Source organism: Aspergillus udagawae (genome assembly GCF_001078395.1).
Source record: "Aspergillus udagawae IFM 46973 DNA, scaffold_5, whole genome shotgun sequence".
NCBI lineage: Eukaryota > Fungi > Ascomycota > Eurotiomycetes > Eurotiales > Aspergillaceae > Aspergillus > Aspergillus udagawae.
In genome coordinates, this window is record NW_025091268.1 from 1259675 (window position 1) to 1279732 (window position 20058).

At 50.8% G+C, this 20058-nt stretch overlaps 8 protein-coding genes across 8 annotated transcripts; 5 read left to right on the forward strand and 3 right to left on the reverse strand.

The window, feature by feature from the left end:
- Positions 1-473: 473 nt before the first annotated feature.
- Aud_007246 (putative SNF7 family protein (Cta1)) lies at positions 474-1200 on the forward strand (the record flags this gene model as incomplete). The annotated part of the gene is made up of 2 exons (XM_043292139.1): positions 474-539; positions 616-1200. The coding sequence occupies 2 exons, from the start codon at positions 474-476 to the stop codon at positions 1198-1200; spliced, it is 651 nt and encodes a 216-aa protein (XP_043148074.1).
- A 221-nt stretch (positions 1201-1421) lies between these two features.
- On the reverse strand, positions 1422-3293 carry Aud_007247 (NRAMP family metal ion transporter; the record flags this gene model as incomplete). Its single annotated transcript, XM_043292140.1, has 3 exons — positions 1422-2235; positions 2303-2574; positions 2640-3293. 3 exons carry the CDS (start codon positions 3291-3293, stop codon positions 1422-1424), a joined length of 1740 nt encoding a protein of 579 aa, XP_043148075.1.
- A 1665-nt stretch (positions 3294-4958) lies between these two features.
- Positions 4959-7664, forward strand: Aud_007248 (uncharacterized protein; the record flags this gene model as incomplete). The annotated part of the gene is made up of 3 exons (XM_043292141.1): positions 4959-6002; positions 6065-6657; positions 6719-7664. 3 exons carry the CDS (start codon positions 4959-4961, stop codon positions 7662-7664), a joined length of 2583 nt encoding a protein of 860 aa, XP_043148076.1.
- Positions 7665-8317: 653 nt separating this feature from the next.
- On the reverse strand, positions 8318-9088 carry Aud_007249 (uncharacterized protein; the record flags this gene model as incomplete). The annotated part of the gene is made up of 4 exons (XM_043292142.1): positions 8318-8413; positions 8477-8538; positions 8608-8926; positions 8981-9088. The coding sequence occupies 4 exons, from the start codon at positions 9086-9088 to the stop codon at positions 8318-8320; spliced, it is 585 nt and encodes a 194-aa protein (XP_043148077.1).
- Positions 9089-10052: 964 nt separating this feature from the next.
- Aud_007250 (3-ketoacyl-coA thiolase peroxisomal A precursor) lies at positions 10053-11442 on the forward strand (the record flags this gene model as incomplete). Its single annotated transcript, XM_043292143.1, has 3 exons — positions 10053-10062; positions 10126-10576; positions 10644-11442. The coding sequence occupies 3 exons, from the start codon at positions 10053-10055 to the stop codon at positions 11440-11442; spliced, it is 1260 nt and encodes a 419-aa protein (XP_043148078.1).
- Positions 11443-11618: 176 nt separating this feature from the next.
- Aud_007251 (RraA family protein) lies at positions 11619-12603 on the reverse strand (the record flags this gene model as incomplete). The annotated part of the gene is made up of 5 exons (XM_043292144.1): positions 11619-11795; positions 11851-11949; positions 12007-12326; positions 12399-12474; positions 12547-12603. The coding sequence occupies 5 exons, from the start codon at positions 12601-12603 to the stop codon at positions 11619-11621; spliced, it is 729 nt and encodes a 242-aa protein (XP_043148079.1).
- A 1012-nt stretch (positions 12604-13615) lies between these two features.
- On the forward strand, positions 13616-14693 carry Aud_007252 (arylamine N-acetyltransferase family protein; the record flags this gene model as incomplete). The annotated part of the gene is made up of 3 exons (XM_043292145.1): positions 13616-14025; positions 14082-14127; positions 14187-14693. The coding sequence occupies 3 exons, from the start codon at positions 13616-13618 to the stop codon at positions 14691-14693; spliced, it is 963 nt and encodes a 320-aa protein (XP_043148080.1).
- Positions 14694-16104: 1411 nt separating this feature from the next.
- Aud_007253 (putative histone acetyltransferase) lies at positions 16105-19427 on the forward strand (the record flags this gene model as incomplete). The annotated part of the gene is made up of 4 exons (XM_043292146.1): positions 16105-16595; positions 16664-16743; positions 16802-16849; positions 16909-19427. The coding sequence occupies 4 exons, from the start codon at positions 16105-16107 to the stop codon at positions 19425-19427; spliced, it is 3138 nt and encodes a 1045-aa protein (XP_043148081.1).
- Positions 19428-20058: the final 631 nt, after the last annotated feature.

The following is a 20058-nucleotide window of genomic DNA, read 5'->3' on the forward strand; positions in this document are numbered from 1 at the left end:
AATTATTACGAAATGCCAGGTGGTAAGCGAGACTCGTTAGCCAGGATGATCGATACTACTCTGATTGGAGTGAATGGCTTAAATTGCCGTCAGATGATGGTTATTCCGCAGGTTAATGGACTCCAAGACTGTTAGTACGGAGCCTTATTTGTTATGGAATCTGACGAACTGATGATTCCATCACGTGTCTATACTTTTGATCAGTATATGCGGGATTCAGGCAACCATACTCACAGAATCCAGTTCTAATAGACCAATTAGTATGTCAGACAATAGAGGTTTTCTGTTAAATTCTATTGAGGTATTATTGACCGTTCGAAGACCTCTGTACGACCCCCGTTGGTAGCCATCCTCCTGCGCCCTTAGGCGGCAACAACCCCTGCCACTATCAACTGGTGCTTATCCCCGTCACTACATCACTCCGCACTGTACTCACCACACTATCTCATACTTGACACACAACCTCAAGAAAGATGAACCGACTATTTGGAACAAAAAATACGGCTCCCAAGCCAACGCTTGACGATGCGATCTCTAAAGTAGGTCCCCTCCCGACTCTCTCCAACTAGCCACTCTACCTCTCCCCGCATGAGCTAACACCCCGCCGTTATAAAGGTGGACAACCGCGTCGCGAGCATCGACGTTAAACTAGCCTCTCTCAACGCCGAGCTCTCAACCTACCAAGCCAAAATCGCCAAGATGCGCGACGGACCAGGCAAGAACGCACTTCGCCAGAAGGCACTCAAGGTCCTGCAGCGCCGCAAACAGTACGAAGCCCAACGGGATCAGCTTTCCCAGCAATCTTGGAACATGGAACAGGCAGGAATGATGCAGGATAACTTGAAGAATGTGATGACGACCGTTGACGCGATGAAGACGACGACCAAGGAGCTGAAGAAGCAGTATGGCAAGGTCGATATAGACAAGATCGAGCGCATGCAGGATGAGATGGCCGATCTGATGGATATCGGCAATGAGATCCAGGAGAGTATTTCGCGAGCGTATGATATCCCCGAGGATGTGGATGAGGCGGAACTCGATGCGGAGCTGGAGGCGCTGGGTGAGGAGTCAATGTTTGAGAGTGCGATGGGCGAGAGTGCCATGCCTAGCTTCATGCAGGATGAGGTGGCACCGCCGCAATTTATCGACGAGCCTCCGGAACAAGCCAAGGTCAAGGAGCCTGCTGGCGGTCTGGGCTAATACATGAGTGGATTGACGATTGATGTTCTGGAGCATGAAAGCAATGGCGTTTTGGGAATGTTCATTTCATTTTTTGTTTGTCTCTGCTCTGCGAGACGCTCTCAATTGCGCTCCTCCGGAGGTTATCGTTCTATTCTATAACACTTGGGGTGATTTCCCGAAAATCTTCGTCTAAGTCTAAGTCTAATGTCATGTAAGGCGAGGCAACGGCCAATTTTGAATCAGGTCTTGCCCAATCCAACGAGAACTAGCAACGCCACGTTCATCACCGCGATTACCAACCAGATTAGTATGGCTAGAGCGGAAATCAGAAAGTTATTTCGCATCTTGACTCCTTCGGATGGAATGTCCGCCTCGTCTCCGCCAACGCGATCAGCTGGCACGGTCATATAACGGTTGCGACAGGTGAAATAGATCAACGGCGCCGTCACGAAGGGTAGAATTACGCTCAGTACTACTTGACTGGCGGTAAGGGTTTTGGTTAACCCGTCCTTTCCCACAGCTGCTGCGATGATGATACTGGGAATTATGCTGATGGATCGAGTAATGAGTCTGCGAAGCCAGGGTCTGATGGTCCATTTCAGCATCCCCTCGCTCACCATTTGACCCGCCATAGTGCACACGATCCCTGCCGAAATGCCCGACAGGAGCAGCGCCAGCGCAAAGATCAAGCCGGCAGCCGGAGCTATGGAACTGGATAGTAGGTCGTGGATACCCCAAAGGTCAGCGTCGTCAGCGCCGGAATTCCCGTATAGGGAGGCACCGGCAACGATCAGGATGGAACTGTTTACAAAAAGAGCAAAGGTGAAAAGCGAGAGCGACAACTCTATGATCGAGTACTTCATGCAGCCTCGGATGGCGTGGATAGATGGCCTGTACTCGACCTCGCCGCTAGTGCTTCCAAGACAGACGGCCGGGTCCACATATCCCTTTGTGACATCGAACTCCTTCAAGCGCGGCTGGACAACACCACTGCCAAGAAATATGGAGTGAGGCATGACCGTAGCACCGAGAATGCCGCAGCTCTGATACAAACTGGATGGAAAATGAGCTTCAGTCGGTGCCTTAAACCTAGACATAGCTTGCGCGGGAATCCACTCACCCCTTGGACTGTACTATGGCGGGAGAGGGAATATAGCCTCTGAACACATCACCAATGGACTGTTCTTTGATAAGAGAAAGCTGTATACAGAAGCATACCACCACCCCCAGGACCAATGCCATAACAAAGTATTCAAAAAGCCGCAGCCCCCAGATGGATCCGTTGGGTCTATAGAAAATGAGAAGGAAGAGAACATCGGCGAGCGTGATGGCACATCCAGCGACCAGCGGAATTTTAAGAAGGAGGTTGAGAGCGATAGCTGAACCCACGACCTAGGCATAAGATCAGTCAGCGTTTGGAGAGGGAAAGAAAGTACAGTCGAGTAGGCAGGCCATACCTCGGCAATGTCAGTCGCGACAATGGCGGCTTCTGACAGAAAGTACAGAATGTATACCAACCATTTGGGAAGATGCTCCCTACAATTCTCCGCCAGGTTGAGACCGGTCACACTTCCAAGCTTGATACACAAAGACTGCAAGAAAATGGCGAAGAGATTAGAGAGCAGGACAATGAAAAGCAGCGCATATCGGAACTCTGCACCAGCAGCCACATCGGTGGCATAATTTCCGGGATCAATGTAAGCAACAGCAATCAAGAACCCGGGGCCCACGAAGCGAGAAAATTTGACAAGACTCTGCCCGACACGGAGAATATGGGAGGTGATTATTGAAGTGAAATCTGAATGACGGCGGGGTGATCCGCTGTGACTCTGGGGATTTTCGCACCCAGAGGCAGCAGCAATCACTCCGCCTAGCGTCTTCGTCTCCACGATTTCGGATTCGGTACCGTCTTGACAGTGTGGCTGACAGTCTGTCTCCATGATGTCTTGTCCCGAGACTCCTCCCATTCCAGACGCATGCTTCCGGTGTACCTTGGAGTTGGCAATGCCATTGAGATCATTTCGAGTAGTTATATCTGCATTCAACGCGGGAGGATTCTGGTTCCAGGCCGGATGCTCAAGAGTGTCGTCGGTTCGTGACGGACAATTCATCGCTGGGCCGCGGTGCAGATCGTGCAGGCATCAGGCCAATTGCTGAAGCAAGATTAAGTATGATTGATGCTCGTGCTTGGATGTCGAAAGTGATTTATCTCATAGACGAATCTAGAATTGTCGACATATGTCGGGATTAAAGCTGAGACGTTGCGGGGAAGAAGGCCCGAAACTGCCCGATTGCGCTTGTTCGCTGTAGACAAATGCGCATCAATGTCCTAGATCCACCAGGTCGACACACAGAAACGACCAGAGCGACCGGCAGGATACAGCGAAGAATTTGGAATTTCTCGACACAAAACGATTGATAAAATACGGCGAAGGTAAGGTCAACGATGACGGCATGGTGGCCTAGCCTTTGCATCAGAATTTTTAGTGAAGGTCCGTCAGTTCCATACTAGGAACGATAAGGTTAAGATCAAGCAGAGAAGCCATGAGGCCCGATGCGACAAAGCAACATCGATCAAATATGCGGAAGACTGAACCGACTGCACTTACTTGTCGTACGATAGATAAACGATGGTACATATGTAGAAGATAAAGCAGATTATTGACTACGATGAGAGAGAAGAATTAGGAGTGGTAAGGGATCTACCACCATTGGGCCACCCCCGCGAACCAGAAGATCGCACCGATGAAGCCTTGCCTTAGCGTCCGCATGTAATTTTTCTACATTGCGCGGTATCTATGGAGTACCATCTCCTATCTATCTCCTTACGCATCGTGATTTAGAACCGCAACCGAGTCAAGAATTGACATCGAAATCTAGATCATTGAGACTTTCGACCGGGATTGGTGATGAGGTCAAAGAACGCTTGAATTTCATATGACGCAGTAGGATATCACCCGTCTCAATATACCGTCATCCGATGGATTAACTTATCGATAGAGAGGTAGATCATAATAAAGTGACGACAGTCTCCAGTAACCTCGAATGTAGGTGGATGTATGGGATTAAGACAATCAATTATTGATCAATAATTGATCATCGTCATGTCATCATCATCATCACTTAGATAGTCTAGACACAATTCTACCTTGGCTTGTCGAGTATAGACAGATAGACTACTCCGTCTTGATAAGTATTTTCCTCCCCCTCATCGTTGCCCCCAGCAACCTCACTGCCACTCTGTGTTTACACCCTCCACCACCCTCGATTCCAGCCACTGTGCAACGGCGTTGGTGGATAAAGTTGGTGGATGAATGCTGCATGCGCCTGTTGGTCACCTTTTTCGACTCATCCGAGACTCTTCTCACTTCCGGACTATCCACCTGGTGATCATTCGCTGTGCCGTGCTGGGTCTCGCTGTTCCTTCGATGTCACCGGCTTTTTATTACTTCCTGCTGTCTGCCCCCATCGAGTCCTGACTTCAAGCAGATACTACCTGCTCGCCAATGTCTTGTTTTTATCCATCTTGCTGTGTCTTTTCGCTTGCTTGCAATTTGTGAATTTTTGTCGTTCTTGCTCTGTCCTGTGCTTTCTTGTCCAACTTACCATTTGATTTGTTACATTTTCTTCTCCCCTGCGATCGGAGCATCTTCTCACCGTAAGTTTACTGATGTCTACCCGTCCCAGTAGAGTTTCGTCTTTGCATGATCTTTATTTGCAACATCACTGACGGCTGTCGTTATGCTTCGGTTAGTTTCTGGTCAAAGGCGATAGAAATGGCTCCCAACATGCACCCCCCAGAGATCTTCGATGATGCCACCCGAACTCCTACCAAACTTGGGTTCAGAGCGATTCTCTCCAAAGCTCATAGACGAAACCAATCTGCGGACGATGCTATCCCTCCAAAGATTTTCCCCAGGTCCACGCCGGCGGAAAGCGCATCTTGGTCACCAGCCGACCAGGCCTACCCTGCTCTAAACCAACATCCGCTGGGCGAAAGAGCCCACAACCGTGACGCGGCAGATGGCACTTCATTCCAGCAGAAGCCGCCCGAAAAGACAGGAAAAGGGGGCTTGCACAAGAAGACGAAGAGTACCGTGTCGCTGAAGTCGTTGAGAAATTACATGGAACGCAAGGAAAACAAGGCCGGTGGTGCGCAGGAGGACGAGTCGTTGGGTTGGAAGCCTAAGAAGGCAAAGTCGGCAAACAGCCTCAGTGCCATCCTGAAACGATCACAGCGGGGAAGGAAGGCCGAAGGATCAAAAGACGTCCGGGACAAAGAAAATCGAAGTCCCTCTGATCTGGTGGACAGCATGCCATCTGTTGTCTGGAACCCGTACGGGTCCGACTCCTTCCACGGCCAGACTGAAGTGCCGCAATCCCCAAATAAGCGCCGAACATTGCAAGAAGAAGTCTCGCTGTACACACCTAAAGGCTATGGCCCAGCGCAACAGCGAAATTTTTATGATTACCATCAACCCTCTCTCGCTAATCGCTCTGATGCCAAACCCCGTCCGAAATCTGATAATCTTTCGGGAAATCGAAAGTTAAGGGAGGCGCTGGGTAGTATCCAAACAGTGCCGTATGACAAACCAAATGCGGTTGATCAGCCTGAGACTGAGTCCCAGCGAGGCCAAGGAAGGCCTCGTATGTCAAGGTCTGAATCGCACCCCGAGCCTGAGATGAAGCCAGATGCGAGCCCGAAGAAACCATCACGCGTGCAGGCGGCAATCTCTGCCTTCAACGCGAAGGAGAAGGAAGCAGAGGTACAACGACGCTTGAACCCGAAGGACCTGGAAAGCGAATTCGAAAAGCTCCTTGTCAGTTGCCTAACTAAGAAGAACTACTTTGTCCAGCATGCACATGCTGACTAGTGACATAGGATGCGCGGAACATTCCCCACAATATGAGGGACAAGATGAGGGCCTTGGACACTAGCATCAAGGCTGATTTTATTCAAAAGGATAGAGCAGAGAACAACACCCCACAGAGCGCTGCTCCTTCCTCGGCCAATGATAGCACTAGTCGCCGAGGTCGCAAAAGCGAGTCGAAGGATGAGCGACAGAGTCACGACGGAAAAGGGTCCCGATCAAGGTCCAGGAGTCGCGGATTTACCTTTTCTAAAGGTGGCTCCTCACCAGGGAAAAAGCAGAGGCCTGAAAGCGGAAGCTTCTATCGGCGTCCAAAATCTGCTGATTTGTCCCAACCGGCGAGTCTCTCAAAAATCCTGACACCGGCGACGTCCACCGTCTCTCTCTCCGCTACAGCCAGTCGCGACACTGCTGCCGATCCATCGGACTTTGTCCACTATCTACGCGAGATACAAAAGCCCGAGATGATCGAGATTGGTAAGGTACACAAGCTTCGTATTCTATTGCGCAATGAGACCGTCAACTGGGTTGATACGTTCATTACCGATGGTGGTATGGACGAAATTGTGCAGTTGCTTTACAGGATTATGAAAGTTGAATGGCGGTATGTTTTTTTGTGGCCCAGTCTGATGGCTTTATGCATAAAATACTGATATCTTCGCCAGGGAGGAGCATGAGGACACCCTGCTTCATGAAACCCTTTTGTGCCTGAAGGCTCTTTGCACAACTTCTGTCGCATTGAAGCACCTAACCAAAATCGAAGCCGAACTATTCCCAGCATTGTTGAAGATGCTGTTCGATGAGGAAAAGAAAGGACCGAGCGAATATACCACTCGTAGCATCATCATGAACCTCCTTTTTACTCAGCTTGCTACAGCCTCCTCCGACGAGATGGCGACAGCATGTGCCTCACGGATCCTTTCCTACTTGCAGGACCCAAGTCCCCCCGAAGAAAATCAGCCCCTCTCGTTCATTGCCAATATCTACCAGTCTCGCCCATATCGAGTGTGGTGTAAGGAAGTCAGCAATGTAACCAAAGAGGTGTTTTGGATTTTCCTTCATCATCTCAATGTCATACCCATCGTCAAGTCGGACAAATCGCCATCAGAACTGGAGCAACAGACGTTCCGAGAGCGTCATTTTCCGGCACCTAGACCGCCTGTGCCCGCTGCGCCGTATGTAGGTGGGGTTGAATGGGATGCCACCAACTATCTCGCAGCGCATCTTGACCTCATGAACGGCCTCATCGCATGTATGCCGTCTGTCGAAGAACGCAACAAGTTGCGTTCAGAACTCCGCGCTTCCGGGTTTGAGAAGGTTATGGGTGGTAGTCTGAGAACATGCAAGGAGAAATTTTACTCCTCCGTCCACGATTGTCTCCGGACATGGACTGCAGCCGCTGTCGAGGACGGGTGGCCGTACACATTCGTTCGGGAGGGTCCGCCTCGACCGGAACCTGGATCTCCTGTTAAGTCCCCAGTCAAGGCCGGAGGTGGTAGCCCTAAGAAGGGTATCCTTGACGAAAAACCTCCCAGGTTGGAGCTTGCACTGGACTTGCCCTCCAACAATCAAGTTTCTCAGAAGGGGGATGGCCTAGGCAATTGGCTGTGACAAGCTCGTCTGGTGTTACAGCAGGCCAATTCATATTTGTGGCGAATCTGCTTTCATGAGTTTTGATGTCTTGATTCAATAACTCATCGACTTTCTCTGTGAAGTCAACTCCATCATGCGATCATGACCCGGCGTTATAGGTCCTGCTTTCTGTTGCTGTTACTCTCCGCTGCCTTTTTTTCCCCTTTTCCCCTCTCATGAGCACTCCCGTCACTCGTTCACCTTCATCTGGGTTTGGTGACTTTGTCTTATTGGAGCAATTGGATACTGAACGGCGTTGGCATTTCTTTGGTGTTTTAGGCGCATCTGTCAGCTGAACTACGGCCATGGCGACACGACTTTTAATGAAGCAACAGGGCCAACATGATGAGATTTCTCCTTTCTCCTTTTCAAACTTTTCAGACTGCAGTGAACTCTCATGAAATTATTTTCTTTTGGACATGCAACTCGTAGTTCAGATTGACACTGACCAAGTCAGCGATCAGTATAGCGGAGGTTTCAGGTTTGTCAGCTAGGGAGTTGCCCTCCTTTGGTAGTCTTTGCAGATAGTACATTGATTTATACATATGGTACAATTAATATGTACAGCAGCACTAGATTGATTATCGACTTGGGATAAGCGAGACTGCCAATTGATCTTCTATGGGTGATGTCTACTCCTGAGTAGTATCATCAACTCTCCTGACAGGGCGTGGAGGCGGCGGAGTAGAGAATGTATCCTTAACGCCGGAAAAGAACGCCCGTCGAATCTGTTTTTGTAGATCAAGCAGGTTAGCGACACCTCTCAGCAGTATATCAGGGGAAGCGCCTACCTCATCGAACGGACTTCCCCTCTCATCCCACTCCATAAACAGCAAAGCATATATTAAAACGACTACAAGAGACAAGCCACATTAGCGCCTATCCTTTCTATCCTTTCCCCGGACCAAGACAGGAAACCTACATCCGATTACCCCCCATTGAAGCAACTTGGTTATCTTGACCCACTTAGGCCGAGCGAACTTGAGCGCGGCGCGCCGTCGGTACTTGCGCTCGAGCCGGAACTGGTGTTTCGGGGAAAGCTTGGACATATCCGGGGGCCATTGGCGCTTTGGCTTGTAGGGGCTGTAGTAGGGGGCCGGTTCGCCGTCGAGGGGTGGTTCGGGGGGGATTGTGTGGTCGGTGTCGGGTTTCGAGGTAAGGCGGAACGGGGATGACGAGACGGGAGCGGAGTGGGAGAAAGGTCGGGATACAGCTGATTGTGAAAGACGGTTCGGGTTCTGCTAGGATAGGTGGTTAGAAAGGAACGACGAGGGTGGATATAAGGAAGATCGTACGCTGCACGTTGCTCGGGATGGCCTTAATGAGGAGGATTGGATGTGGATTAATCGGGAGGGGGATTCGCGTGCGGCTGTTGCCAGACTGCGCAGTATCTGGGAGCGCATTATGTAGTTGTTAAGCAAATTGAAATGGATCAGTGGAGGTGAAGTGAAGGAAACTGGGGAGCTATTGTCTATTGAAACCTTGTGGAGGTGGCCTGGACGACTTTGATCTTGGATACAATGCAATGCGGAGAGAAAAAGATGTCGGGGATTCCGCCGCCGACCCTCCGCTCGGAGTTAATACCTGAGCTCTACCTCTCTATAGTAGAGAGAGGTATGGAGTGATCAATTCTGACAGTTATTTATGATTCTTTAATATAAATCTTGAAAGAGGTCTAAGCGGAGGAAGCTTGACAAGGACACTAAAGTGCAGCAGTAACATCATTTGTGTCTGAATGTTGAATTCCACAAACATGATGAAATTATATTAGGTTCAGAGTATTCTATGATCACATTTTCAGGTACCATCACAATAAAGACTCCAACTTTGCCAGTACTACTATCTAGACAGCGGATTATGTAATGATAATTCCTGTCAAAGATGCATAATGATGGATATGAGAAGGCATTCACAAGACCATGTATAGTCGGTGTCAAAATAGCTGAGTAACTCGGATCAAATGACGACAAGCCTACAATAGCTCAGTTTCTTCATTATTGCCTAGGCTCCAAGACACAAAGAGAAGATCATCTGCAGTCTTCTGCACCATCATCTGCTGATGGGAGGACCCTTCACATGAAAATCGAGAGAGATGTTTCCTAACCGGAGATCCCGTGACTCTAGTTCTCAGCCGGAACAACATTGATGCGACTGGACCTCGGTACTTTCACAGGTTTTGGATACACGACCACTGCAAAGGGTAACAAGACCGAGAGACTGGATGATTACTCCACGTTCGGTTTTTCTGGGGTTATAAAGGGGGCTCCCCAGTTTAGCATCACTTTCGTATTCCATACTTTTTGAAGAGCTCTACTTTGTTGTCCTTTGGTCTCTTTGCATATACCCTTCGTTTATATTGACGTCATCATGTCTTCTGGTAAGTGGGATACTCTTTCACCTCGGTCAACTGAGATGTACTGACTACGTTGTGGGTTCACAGCTCAACAGCGTCTTTCTCAGGTCTCCTCCCACTTCAGCTTGGGAGGCAAGAAGGGTGTCGCCGCCATCACCGAGAAGCATCCCGATGATATTGTTGTCACATGTGCCCTGCGTACTGCCCTGACCAAGGGTGGAAAGGGTGGATTCAAGGATACCGCTGCCGCTGATCTGTTGGCCGGTGTCTTCAAGGGCGTCATTGACCGCAGTGGCATCGACCCCAGGGTGGTGGAGGATGTTGCTGTTGGCTCCGTCCTTGCCCCTGGTGGCGGTGCCACCGAATTCCGTGCTGCTGCCCTTGTTGCCGGGTTCCCCGAGTCCACTGCTGTCAAGAGCTTGAACAGACAGTGCTCCAGTGGTCTTCAGGCCATTGTGGACATTGCCAACGCGATCAAGTCCGGTATGATTGAGGTTGGTATTGGTGCAGGTGTGGAGAGCATGTCCTCTCAGTACGGGTGAGTCGAACCATTCTTTTGCAATACGGCAAAAACGCCCGAATGCTGACAAACTTCCGTCACGTAGTCCTGGTGCCGTTACCGAGTTCTCTGAGCTCCTTGAGAGCCACCCCGAGTCCGCCAACTGCAAGGTCCCCATGGGTGTCTTGTCGGAACAGATGGCTAAGGACCGTAACGTCTCTCGCGCCGCGCAAGATGCTTTCGCTGCCTCTTCATACCAGAAGGCCGTCAAGGCTCAGAAGGCCGGTCTCTTCAACGAGGAGATTGTTCCTCTCCAGGTCAAGTGGACTGATCCCAAGACCGGCGAGGAGAAGACCATTACCGTCAAGGCCGACGATGGCATCCGTGACGGCATCACCCCCGAGTCCCTCGGCAAGATCCGCCCTGCTTTCGCCAAGGATGGTTCCATCCACGCCGGTAACGCCTCTCAGATCTCTGACGGTGCTGCCGCCGTGCTGCTGATGAAGCGTTCCACCGCTGAGCGCCTCGGCCAGAAGATCATCGGCAAGTATGTTGCCGCCAGCGTTGTTGGTGTCAAGCCCCTGCTCATGGGTATCGGCCCCTGGAAGGCCATCCCTGTCGCCCTTGAAAAGGCTGGCATCTCCAAGGACGAGGTCGACATCTATGAGATCAACGAGGCCTTCGCTTCTCAGTGTGTGTGGTGTGTCAACGAGCTTGGCCTGCCTCAGGAAAAGATCAACCCCAAGGGAGGTGCTATCGCCTTTGGCCACCCTCTTGGCTGCACCGGTGCTAGACAGATCAGCACCCTTCTGACAGAGCTGAAGCGCACCAACAAGAAGGTCGGTGTCACCAGCATGTGTGTGGGTACGGGTATGGGTATGGCCGCTGTCTGGGTCGCCGAATAAACAAAAGAAGGAATGAGCTGGTTTCATTGCTTTTCTTCTCTGCATTTCTTTGTATAGCGATGACATATATCATGTTACCACCTTCTTGATTGTATTGAATACTTGTTCGAATACCAACGACATGATGGTCCACCATTTCATATTGATCACTCGTCTGTATACAACCTTAGAGTCTCTCAAATCTTGTTACGGTACATCTTGAACGCATCAAAGACATTCATCCCCTGAGACACAGCGTCTTTGACCTTGTCATCCATGGCCACTAATTTCGGCATGAGTTCCAGCACCTGATCCAGGAGCCCGTGAGGAATAGCAACCACGCCTTCCAGAGGGTCACAAAAAATAATATCGCCCTGCAAACGTCAGCATCACCATCCACACTCCGTTCCTACCCACAGAAAACCATACCGGGGAAACAGTCACGCCCCCCACATCAACCGGCACGTCCCTCGCCCACGGCTTCGCCTCCGCGCCCGACCCAACCGTTGACGTCCCCTTCGCCCAAATCTATATCAATCAGCCCTGGCCGCTTCGATCCAGGATTGGGATTGGGAGTCACAAAACCGGTAGCTTGCACTCATTGATCTCTGCCAGATCCCGTACGCGCCCGTTCACCAGGACCCCGCGCACACCCAGAACCTTCATCCGCACGGCCATGATACCGCCGAGGACGGCGCAGTGCTGGTCCGCGGGCTGCTCGAGCACGGCGATGGTGCCAGGCTTAGCGAAGTCGACCCAGTGAGTGCCTGCCGAGAAGCCATGCAAGTCATCGGGCTTTGCACTTGGTGGGTTGCGGTCGTCCTTGGAGATGAACCTGAAGGTTGATGCTGGGGCGATGATTTTGGGTTGTGTTGCGTTGCGGCCTATGGAGGGGGAGAAGGGGGCTGGTTACTTTGTTAGCGGGATGGTTGGATTTAAGATGGGGAGATTGATGCTTCAGAGTGAGGTCTCCTTACTGAAGTCGGCCAGGTGCCCAGCTCGGGCGGCTGTTCCTTGCGGTAGTTTCTGTAGTTTGAGGAGAGCATCTGATACCTAGATTTTCTTTGTGATTAGTGGAAGCTGGCTAGAGATCTAGAGGGGATGATCGCGGTTTGTAGCTCCTACATCACATGCAGAGTATTTTTGCAGTTCGTTCAGTTTCTGTTCGATCAAGTTGGACATGGTGCGTCTTGGATGGGAGGATGGGGCGGGGAATGGGTTGAAGATCAGTCGTGGTCGACAAGTAGGATGAGAAGGGAGCAGTTCAAGGATAGCACGGTTCCGCGACGCGAAGTTCATGGAAGCCGGTCAATAGGTTTTCCAAACTGTGGGTGAGATCGTGCTGGGATGAAGATGGAGCTCCGGGATTGGGGGCAGTGTAGATGCGACGTCCGTTTGTCCGTTTGTCTCTTCCTCGGACCAGCAGTCTTCTTGCTGAGAATGTCTCTATTTGAGCTGCATTGGTTTATACAATACCTCTCTATGGCTGTCTTGCGTATGTCCTTCTGGTCCTCTGGAATAAAAACTACTGTATAATGTGACTAGCAGAGATTAGGTAGTTACATCGACCATTCATCGTCAGATGTCTCCCATTTCCTGCCACTGACAGCCGAGGATCTGATAAACCAACAGTATCATACTCTATTAAAGACGTCTAGATATCTGTTCATCCATGATACCTTCAAATCTACCTTAGGGGACATGCTTCCTGTCCAAATATGGAGTACACTATCCATGCGGACCTGTCATCTTCATGATTATTCAATGTCAATCTACATGGTCCGTCCTGATACTATCATGATGTCTCATTCTGCCGCAGAGTTAAAACGCGGGGAAGCAGAACCATGGAGGCACCATCACACCATCATTGTGATTGCTCTACAGGCATCGACTTTCAGCTAGAAATGATCAAACTAAAAAGTGCTTGAATCATACTAAGTCTACTAACTCATTATTTTGACACACTCATTCTCTGTCCAACAGATATCTTCTCCCGACCATCATCGGCTCTCTAATGGGCGACCCGTGGGGCGAACCTTTGCGGCCTCTCGCGCCAAATCTGGATCTGTTTATCTGACAAACTATCGCTTGGTAATCATAATTTAGAATACGAGACCAGTCTTGGCTTTGAATATATATGCCAGTGACATAGCCTCTTTCTTCCTCATTGTCTCAAAGATCATCGCACTCCATTATGGCATCGCCACCGTCTACATATACTCTTGATCAGATAGAGGCCTATCTGCAGCGCATCGGGTATGCGGACTCCGCCAGTACATCTGGAATCACCAGGCAACAACATCTCCAGCAATGCATCGAGAAAGATCCGCTGGCCGCACTGACCGAGCTGCAGAGGCGCCATCTGGGCGCCATCCCATTTGGAAATTCCGGTCTGCATTACACCCAACACCGCGCGATCTCCATCCATCCAACGTGTGTGTTTGAAAAGTTGGTCAACCGCAAACTAGACGGGTACTGCATGGAGAACACCAATCTGCTTTATGTCGTCCTACGGTCATTGGGCTACCAGGTCTATCCCACGGGAGCCCGAGTTAGTCGCGCGGTAGCCACTGGGAACAATGCCGCGGCGGGATACCTGGCGCTGTATGTACCTTATCTCCTAGAATCTGTGGAGTCGCATTCGCTCACGCAGGGCGCAGTTCACACATGATTCTCATCGTGGCCATTGATGGCCAGAAGTACACGGTAAGGTGTCTCCTGCTGTGAGTCTCATCGCGGGCAGCTACTAACTGGGCTCGCAAAAGGTCGACGTTGGGTTCGGCAGCAATGGCCCTACCAGTCCGCTGCCATTGAAGGAAAACGAGGTTGCAGTCTGTATTGCACCCAGTGAGATGCGCCTGATCAAGGACAGCATCTCCGACTTCGTCGACAAGAGCCAGAAGCTCTGGATCTACCAGTTCAGGCATGACCCGGAAAGCGAATGGGTCCCGTCGTACGCCTTTTCGGAAGCTGAATTCCTGGCCCAGGACTTTGCAGTGATGAACTTTGCGACAAGCCAGAGGCCGACCAGCTGGTTTACCCAGGCGTTTGTCTGTACCAAGGTGATTCTGAGTGAGGATGGACTCGAACCCCGAGGTTTATATGTGATGTCAGGAAAAGAAGTCAAGAAAAGGCTGGGTAAGGAGACACAAGTTGTGGCCACACTGGCAAACGAAGATGATCGGAGACAGGCGCTGGCGAAGTATTTCGATATGCACTTCCAGGATTATGAAGTTGAAGGAATACAGGGCTTGAGCTCCCAGATCAAATAGAATTCTTTTGACAATTGAAAACTAGCTTTGCAGCGTTTCGCTTGCCCAGTGATATTGTACAAACGACATTGCTCTAGGACCGTAGCGTGGATATTGATTTAGGAAATGCAAGCGAACACAAGCTAAAACAAAAGGTGTAAAGACATGACGTGGCAACACGTTGCCGTGACTTAGTAAATCCGTTTCTCAAGCTGTAGAGAAGTGAGCACTTCGCATTACCCGAATAAACGCATCGAGCCGGTGATATGACATACCTTCCATGGGTTGCTGACATCGAATCCCTTTGGCGCTACGGCATTGCCTGACTGGCCTCGTAAAGTCCCTGTGATTCTCAGGTCTCTTTCCATCACTATGGCAGATATATATCGTCAGTTTCCGGGACCTCGGCTGGGTAAATAAGGAGAAATATTGCAAGTATTGTAAGTGGTAGGTCACGCACTTTGCTAGATGGATATTAGCCAATTCGGTCACTCGATCGCAAGCCACAGGTGAAGCAGCACTTACTCTGTCCCACAAATCCTTGTTCCACCGCGCCTTTTTCCCTTCATTTCCAAAGTACTTAGCAGCAGTAAGGCCGACACCGGTGACGCCGAACATCTGTCATGATCCATCAGTAATTCGTGCTGGCCTGGTCGGGGCTTGCGGATACACACAGCGACGATGATCCCATAGGGGATAAGGGCTTCGAAAGGAACACCCATTTTGTAAAATACAGATCTTCAATTCGTTGCAAGATCAGGAAGAGCCTCGAAGAGATTGAGCCAGGCGTCAAGGGACCGCTTCAATCACGAAAAAGCAGACCAGAATGTTTGCCAGCGTCGGTTCTTGTGCCCGCTTGATTCCGCCCGACGTCGAGGTCTGGAGGACTTCCTAAATCGGTTTAGTCCGCCCTGGGTCAATCTGGATGAGTCAGCAGCTCCGTGAACCTCACTGCAAGAGAAGGGGCGTGAAGCGACGGCGGATGGCGTTGGAAGCTGAATAATTCCACAAACGGCGTTTCCGCTGCAAATCTACGCGTTTGTCATTGCTCTACTCTCGCATATCTACTAGCACCTCTGATATCACGGCTCTAGTTCCTTCATAACACGCGTTGTTTGCTTGTTGTCTTGGCCGCCTTCTTCCAGCGCCTCCAACTTGGCACCCTCCGCGCTTGTCTTGCTCGCGCATCCGTCTCCGACGCTTGATTACGACGTATACTGCGACTTGACTGATTGGCACGTTGAGTTGTTGGAATACCGCCTTCAAATCAGCTCGTCATTTTGTCCCCCCATGTCCCGTTCATGCGCGGCCAGATGATTGTTCGCCCTAGCGGGAAGCTTCTATAGCCTCAACTTCTCATTTAAACATCGCGAAACCTTGGTAGATCCGTGAAACACAATCGCTCAAACTGGCGACTACGGCGACCTACACCATGCCGGCGACCGTGCTGCCGGCCATCGACGATCCAGAGACGAGACCGCCAGCAGATATGGTGGACAGTGATCAGGACGCAGAAGGGGAAGAGGAGACCGACCTCTATGAGATGGACCAGCAGCTACAGAATGCAGTCCATCGGGCATACTCTGGGGAGACCGCCGATGGGGTTCAGGATGCCGATTACGACGAAGACGAAGATGCAGAGGGGGAGCCAGATACGGAGCTGAATATCAACGGGGATAATGACGATGCAGAACCGGTTGGTGCTGTCAAAATACCTGACGCAGCTGGCTCTCTTGACAACGATGATGCTGCTTCTGCGGCTGCCGATGCTGAAGATGATCCGGCGTTTGAGAATCCAAGTGACAGCGATGCACCCGCTGCCTCTTCAAGCAGTTCAGAATCGGAGGCCGATGAGGAGTGGGAGGCGGAGAGTAATAGCCGGGAGGATGCGGAGGTGGATACCACTGTTCGCGGCAATTGCATGTGAGTTCATTTTCCTTCCCATGTCCACTCTCTTGTGATTAGGTCCGATGCTGAGACGGGAAATGCAGCTATTGCGGTCAAGACGAGGATAATGATCCCAGTGAGGAGTTCGAAGAGTATTTAACCTGCACCGTCTGTGGTGACCATTGTACGTTGCACCTTTCGAGCCAATTTTGAAGAATTGTCGCTGATATAACTCTCTACAGCTCATCGACAATGTGCGCGCGAACAAAATGCACTCGATGAGACAGAAGGTATGTTCAAAGCGATTCGTCTTCTCTACCTGGAAGGCGCCGCGACTGACATTGTATAGATGCTGGTCCATGGAGATGCCCTACCTGCGTTCGGGAGAAATTGCAGCCTAGTACTGAGCAGAATGGTACAGCCCTGCGACAACCTCGTCAAAAGAAGATGCGCAGAGAACTTTTACCGGCACACACTGGAGAGAAAGACCCTGGTTTTCATTCAATTTTCAGCACGGTGGACGTCAGCGATGAGCTCTTGACCAGCTCCAGATCATTGCGGAAAAGGAAAGCCTCGTCGACCGACGTGGGAGAACCAACATCTGGACTTCGAAAATTGCGACGGCAATCATCAATGCGATCCGCTCGGGCTGAGTCCCGAGACCAGGGTTTTGGAAATACAGACGGTCAGTCCCCGGTGCGTACCCGTTCTCGGCGAACGCGCGGCGAGGAAAAGGATACCTGCCGCGTGGTTTTGAGGCAATTTGGGAGATTAGTCCTCGCTTTTCGTCTCAACGAAAACAAAGTGTCCAAAATTCTCAACTCTCGGAGCCGGTCACAACTCAGAGGCAGAAGAACGCCCAAGCCGCCACCAGCGGTACAAGAACCTCTATCCCATTTTGCTCCCATTACACCTGCACCCTACATCTCCCCCTTCTACTCATTCAACGACCGCGAAACAGACGAATCAAAGTCAAAGCCGTACGGCGGTATTCTGTCGGAAGCGGATGCGGACACCTCAAGAACCCTGCCGACACACGCAGATCGTGAAAGGTTCGAGACCGCGCGACAAAAGGCCGAAGAGGAATGGCAAAGGAAGCTCCTAGAAGCTGAAAACAGCGGAGAAGCCGTCCCGCACGCTTCCCAGAAGCTTTCGGGTCCTCCGTCCAGGATTAAATACATTAACTTTGGAGGATACGAGATTGAGACCTGGTATGCAGCGCCTTATCCTGAAGAATATAGCCGCAACCGGGTGCTCTACATCTGCGAGTTTTGCTTGAAGTATATGAATTCAGACTATGTGGCCTGGCGACACAAGCTGAAATGCCCGGCAAAACATCCCCCGGGAGATGAAATCTACCGAGATGGTTCCATCTCCATATTCGAGGTCGATGGGCGAAAGAACCCGGTCTACTGCCAGAATCTTTGCTTGCTCGCCAAATTGTTCTTGGGATCCAAAACGCTCTACTATGACGTGGAGCCGTTCCTGTTCTATGTCATGACTGAATTCGACGATCTGGGCTGCCACTTTGTCGGCTATTTCAGCAAGGAGAAACGGCCCAGTTCGGCAAACAATGTTTCGTGCATTCTCACACTGCCCATCCATCAAAGAAAAGGCTACGGGAATTTGCTTATCGACTTCTCATACCTGCTCACTCGTATTGAAGGTAAGACCGGCTCACCAGAGAAACCTCTTTCCGACATGGGCCTGGTGTCCTATCGCAACTACTGGCGATTGATACTGTCGTATCAATTACGAAACCAAAAAACTCCTATCAGCATCGCGGAGCTTTCAGAGCGAACAGGCATGACGGCCGATGATGTGGTTTCTGGTTTGGAAGGGTTACGAGCCCTCGTCAGGGATCCAATTACCAAAACCTACGCATTGCGACTCGACTGCAAGTACTTTGAAGAGTGTATCCGGAACTGGGAGGAGAAAGGCTACGTTCAGCTGAACCCTGATGCTTTGGTCTGGACACCATACATCATGGGTCGTAGCAATCAGTCACAATTTGACCGGGCTCCATTACACACCGTTGCACAGAGGGAAGACCCGGAAGAGGAGGAAGGCGAAGAAGTCAAGAAGGCCGATGGTGCGGTCGTTCCAACGGCGAGCTGGACGGGGCACGCCGACTCTGGGGGTCGCTCGACCGTGGCCGCTGGGCCCCCTTCAACCCAAGCGCTCTCTAACACCAGCGGTTTCCATCACCACGCGACTGCTACAGCGAGTTCGAGTACATCTGCTCCCTCCAACCCCGCCGCGGGCATTCCTCCTTCTAGATTCGAGATTTATCCTCCTGTTCAAGCTCCTGTATTCAAACGAAAGCCGGGACGACCCTTTGGCAGTAAGAGCGTGTTTAAGGTGGGCGGGACCCCTACAAGTGCCCGGACGAGTGGTCGCGGTACTCCCCGCAGAACCTCAATGTTGGCCTCGGCGACGCCTACGTCGAATCCAGGTAGTGTTCGGCGGGGTCGGAGCGCCAAGCTGATGGACTCCCCTGCTCCAGAGTCGTCCAGGGCGAAGACCAATGGACTTGTAAATGGCGAGCAGCATTTGCAGGATGGATCCGAAGAAGCACAAGATACAGACCCCCAGGATGCTGCACCCTCCGAGCCGGAAACAGGCACCCCCAATCACACCATCAATGGGACTCATAGCTCAGGCGCCGTTGTAGCCAAGTCAACAGTCGATGTCTCTCTTCCCGACGGCCCGATTACACCCAAGGGAAGGGGAGCCGAGAATAGAGGGAAACTTTCGCGGTCAGCAAGCCGAAAATCGGTCGTGGAGATCATCCCAGATGATGGCGCGCCTCAGGAAAACAACATTGCTGCTATGGACGCCGATGGCGACGCAGTCATGCAAACATGACGATGCTTGAAAAACAGATAGTAAAGGGGAAGTCAAAACACAAGCGGTAAGAACATTCGGTCTCTAAAGGCGTTTGACGACGCATTTGCATGGGGCGTTATTTGAGTTCATGCAGGAGGGTTCCTCACTTCAATTATTGGGCTTTTACTTCTTATTCATTTCATGTATCCTTCTCATCAAGCAAGGAGTAGGCTGAGCATTTGGCGTTTCGGTCATGGCTTCATTCGATTCATTCGCAGCGCTGTTTTGGGACGTGCGCTGGTTTCTTGCCCTATCTAATTCGGCCATCGCTGTCTTTTTTTCGTTGCTGCACGGCTGCTTCTCTTCCGGCTTCTGCATCTCATGATCCGAGGAATTCTGTTCTAGAGGACGCATTCATAGGCTCGTTTTCTATGATGGCAGCTTTGGGTGGTTCTTTGCTCCCATCAGCATTTGTTGTAGCATATACCAACGAAGCCAATCTTACATTGTGCTGTTTTAAGTTTCGATCGCATACGGTCGTAGTAATCAAGGAGGTTGTCCACAGGGTGCGTTTATGTGAGGTGCTCGTACCTTAAGAGATCCTGGACCCTAAATATTATTGGTACGTCGCTTCGTCATTTACATGCAAGCTACTTATTTATTATCCGAG